Source organism: Macaca nemestrina, chromosome 2 (genome assembly GCF_043159975.1).
Source record: "Macaca nemestrina isolate mMacNem1 chromosome 2, mMacNem.hap1, whole genome shotgun sequence".
Taxonomy (NCBI): domain Eukaryota; kingdom Metazoa; phylum Chordata; class Mammalia; order Primates; family Cercopithecidae; genus Macaca; species Macaca nemestrina.
Window position 1 is genome coordinate 113,392,830 of NC_092126.1, and position 4,662 is coordinate 113,397,491.

Here is a 4,662-nt window from a genome sequence, read left to right on the forward strand (position 1 = left end):
TCTGGAGCCAGGGGAGGGGGCTACCCCCCCACCCCCCACCCTGTGACTCACTCCAGGCTGTGTGGGTTATTACATTATGTTTGAAATTGCCATGGCAACAAGCTGGCAATCAAGGGTAATTGCACTTGTCGTCAGGGCAACGGGGCAAAACCCACAGCAGCCACTCTCTGTGGTTGCCCTTGGGGTGCAGTAAAGGTCAGACCAGATCAGAGCCAATGCCAGTCAAGGGGCTCCAGGGCTGTCTAGAAAGGGTAGGTTGCCAGGGCCCATGGAGTTCCAGAGTGCAGAGGCAGAGCATGCCTTGGGAGAGCCAGGGCCCCTATCCATGACCCCATGCCTGGACTCCTGCTTTTCCCACACCACCCTGTGGCTGAAACATGCCACGGCGCTTAAAGCAAGCAGAACCAGAACTTTTATCTGCTTACAGCTGGTACTTATAGATAGCCCATGGGCCCTCTTCCTCATACTCCCGGCGGCTGAGCCACAGGTTCTGGAAGGAGCTGCGGGATGCCATGATGGAGCCCCCAAGCCAGGCAGCAACTGCACGGTGGGGAGACCCCAGCACAGCGGCACCAGGGCCCAGCTCCTGTCTCAGGCGCTCGGGGAAGCCACTCACGAGGGTGCTGCCACCGTCCAGTACCACGTTGGCCAGTAGCTGCTCCTGCTGCTTGGCCTCCAACCGGCTGATGCTTAGGAGGGCCAGCTGTGGGAGGCCCGGCTGGTTGAGACCTATCAGATTGGGTTGGAAGAGGGCCTCGGGGCAGCAGAAGCGCTCAGAACCCAGCGTGATAACCTGCTTGTCTGGAAGCACAAAGTTCACCTGGGCCTGCACTTGGGTGCGGGCCCTCTCAGCTGCCACATCCATGGCCACATAGCAGCAGGCTTCTTTCATCTGGTTGATCAGTCCTACCTGGGGCAGTGAGTGGCCACTTCTCTGCAGCAGCTGGGCCAAGTAGTCAGTAAGGTCAGCACCAGCCACATCCAGCCGGTAGGTGTCAAGTGGGGCCAGATTCCCAGTAAGGATGGGTGCCACATAGGAGGTACCATGGCCACTGCCCAGCACCAACCCAGTGGTACGTCCATAAGCATAGAGTGCCAGCAGGGCCTGATGCACTGTCTGCATGGCTGGGACATGGAAATGCTCAAAGAGTATTTCAGCCACCTTTTCTCGGTTGGTGTGTGGTGAGATGGGTGAGTCGGCTATGAGCACAGCCAGCTTCTCAGGCTGCACACCCAGCCTGCAATAGAACAGGTGTTGCCATAGCACCTCTAGTGCATCCCAGTCATAGACCACACCTCGGTTCAGCACTGAATAGAATCCCTCTTGGTTTTCAGGCACTGCATACAGTGGCTGGCCCTGGGCTGGGTGCTGCAGCAGCTGAACTTGTGAGGGTACGACACTGAGGACATGGTCCTCTCCAGCCAGTCCACATTTGGTGAATCCTGTGCCTGTATCAATCACCACGGCCGCCACGTCCTCGAAGGGTCCCAGTGAGTGGCAGCAGAGCACTGGTGACCGAACTGGCAGAGCATCCATGGTGGACACCAGTTCATAGCAGGCCCTGCAGGGCAGGCCAAGGTGTGCAACCACTGATAAGCGTGTAAGATCCTCAGCTGTCAGCTTGAATGGGGCATTCTGGGGCTCAGTGGCCACCATGGCCATGGGCAAGACCTTGCGTCCAGTGCCAGGTGTGGTAAATGTGATCAAGGGAAGCTGCTCCTCCTGGGCCCTAGGGGAGTTGCCAGGTTGCTGCTGATGCATGATGGAGTGCTGAGTATTACTGACACCAACCTTGTTTCTACTTATATAGATACAGGTCTCCTCAGGGGTCAGGGGCACCTGAAATATCCCTACATGAGTAGGCAGGCCTAAGGGCTCATCTTCCTGGGTAGAGACCTGGCCAGGTTCTCCAGGGTTGGGAGACCATCTTGAAAGAGTGGGCTCTTTGGTGATGGGGGGTTCTTTAGATAAAGAGGGATTCCTAGCAAGGGGTGTCTGCCCAGTGAGAGGGGGTTGATCAGTAAGAGGGTGCTCAGGTAGGGGTGGCTGTCTAGCAAGGAGGATCTGCCCAGTGAGAGTCTGTCCAGCATCTTTGGCCTGAGGGTTATCAGGGTGAGCAGGAATGACCTCTTCCTGGCTGCTTATGTCTTCCTGGAGGAGGGATCTGGGCACTTCCTGGGTACTGGCTGGTGCAGCAGGCTCTGAGTTAATCCACTGCAGTTTCTTGGTCTGGACTATGGAGGCATCTGGCATCCTAGAGGGTGCCATGGGAGGGTCTAGCATCCAGATGGTATGACTAGGTTCATTTTTTTCACCATCAGGCTTGGACCAGCTAGTATTAGGGACATGGCTCAGTATCCTCTCATCAAATTGGAGGGGCATCCCCAGTGGAACAGGCCCAGTGAGCATCCCAACCCTGATGGGTGTCTCAGTACCAGGGGAGTCCCATGACTCCAGATTGAGCCTGGCCTCCTTGGGAAGCAGGGCTACCTCTCGGAGGCTGGAGGGCACTGGGCTGGACAGCATGGGTGTGATAGACCAAAAGCTGGAGTGATTGCTGTCAGGAGACAGGATGGGTTTGGCCAACAGCTGGGTGGACAGCATATTTTCAGGGACATAGATGGATGGGTGGCTGGGCATGAGGCCCACAAGCACTGCCCGTGAGCCCACAGGGTCATGACACAGCAGCCCCATCCTGGTGCTGCCTGTGGCCATATCAAATCCCAGCACACGGTCTTCCACAGCTTCCTGAAGCTGGCAGGTTGGGGCACTGGAGAGGGGGATCTGCATGGCTTCCTTCAGAGACTGGAATGGGGACTGCTTGTGGCAGGTTACTTCGTAGGCAGATGGTGGCACATTAGAGTTGGTATTCTCACAGACATTGGGGGCCTGCTTCTGTGGCTGAGAGCTACAGATCTCCTGGCTACTCCTATGGGACTTGGAGATAACTGGGGGCTCTGGGCCTGGCATTGGGCTGCCTGGCCTGGAGGTAGAGACTGGAAGTTTCTTCATGGGGTTCTCAGCCTCCTCGGTTGGCACTTTCCTTCTGGTAACCTCATCCTCCTGGGCATGGTCTGGGCGCTCTTCTAGACTAGGCACTGGGGTGGAAGGCTCCTCTTTAGAGTGGAGATTCACTTTGTCCTGGCAAGATGCGACCATTTTGGAAGACTCCAAGACAGTTGACCACTGATTGCCACACTTCCTGAGAAAGAGGTCTTGAGATGGGCCCTTGGTGACTGCAGTGGTGTCAGTCAGGTGGTCAATGGTATGGGTAGCAGTTTCAACTGCAGTGGGGGTTGGGGTCACATCCAGAGCTGGAGTCGTAGCCCAAGCTGGAATTGGAGGAATCAGTGACAGAAAAGAAGGTGTAAGGCCGGGCACGGTGGCTCACGCCTATAATAATCCTAACACTTCAGGAGGCCAAGACAGGTGGATCACCTGAGGTCAGGAGTTTGAGACCAGCCTGACTAACATGGAGAAACCCAGTCTCTACTAAAAATACAAAAATTAGCTGGGTGTGATGGCGGGCACCTGTACTCCCAGCTACTTGGGAGGCTGAGGCAGGAGAATCGCTTGAACCCAGGAGGTGGAGGTTGCAGTGGGCTTGAGATTGCGCCATTGTACTCCAGCCTGGGCAACAAATGCAAAATTCCGTCTCAAAAAAAAAAAAAAAAGAAAGAAAGAAAGAAAAGAAAAGAAAATGTAACTAGGGCAGCAGTCTGAGCTGGACACTTACCCTGGTCCTGATCTTGGGCTAGATCCTGAGCTGGAGCCAGAAGAGCACCTTGGGCTTTGGGAGCACCATTCTCTCCTGGGAGGAGGAAGGGTACCCACCAACTCTTCCTGCTGCCCAAGGAGGCTATCTGGTCGGAGCTGCAGGGGCCTTTGCCCCAGCCTACCAGGACCTTAGCTGGAGGCTTGCCTTCCCCCAAATTCTGCACCTGAAGCTGAAGGCAGCAGGGTCCACGCTGGGCTATGTCACTAGTGCTGTCACTGTGCGTGCACACTGGTAAGGTCAGGGTCACATCCTCCATGATGAGATGTTGTTGGGCTCCCACGATGGGGCTTGAAGATACGCTAGTGGAGGAGAGTCTCGGGGCATCCTGGGAGGCCTGTTTACAGCAGCACCGGGAGCTAACAAGAGCAGGATCCTGGAGTAGCTGGCAAATGGGCTCAGGGATGCAGGCCTGGGAGGCTGGGCCACAGGCGCCATCAGTGATGGTCTCGGTAGACAATGACAACCCCTGCTTGAAGTATAGGGATTCTGAGCTTATCCATGGTCCCTGAGACCCTCTGAGGCCACTCCCCAGCTGCTGGCTGCTGACTGAGGGGTGGTCCTGGGGACCCGATGGATCAGGGCCCCCCACCTTCTTGGTGGCTTCCATAGTCCTTCTGCTCCATGCCCTAGGTGCCCTGCCCCCACTCCATTGCCATGGTGACCTTACACATCACAGCCCCCTGGGGATTGACTTGAAGATTCTGAGCAGAGGACCCACCCTCACCCCTGCTGCTCCCATCCCTAACCCTGCAGGATACTGGTCCTGGGCTTCAGGGACATGTGGCTCTGGGGAGGGGGTGACATCACAGTGACCTGGGGATAACAGAGTGTGAGAAACCAGGGGCCCCATGCTCCTGAAGAAGGGAGGCCTGCCCAGGGAACC

General features: G+C 56.5%; 1 protein-coding gene across 2 annotated transcripts; it reads right to left on the reverse strand.

Moving 5' to 3' along the window:
* Positions 1-389: 389 nt before the first annotated feature.
* Positions 390-4,530, reverse strand: LOC105480464 (uncharacterized). 2 transcript variants are annotated; one of them, XM_011739379.3, is made up of 2 exons: positions 3,738-4,530; positions 390-3,333 (listed from the first exon to the last, which is right to left on the reverse strand). In XM_011739379.3, the coding sequence occupies exons 1-2, from the start codon at positions 4,384-4,386 to the stop codon at positions 422-424; spliced, it is 3,561 nt and encodes a 1,186-aa protein (XP_011737681.1). In that variant the 5' UTR covers positions 4,387-4,530; the 3' UTR covers positions 390-421. The 2 variants fall into 2 exon arrangements, with proteins under 2 accessions (XP_011737681.1, XP_011737682.1); XM_011739380.2 differs by having other exon boundaries at positions 3,943-4,082.
* Positions 4,531-4,662: the final 132 nt, after the last annotated feature.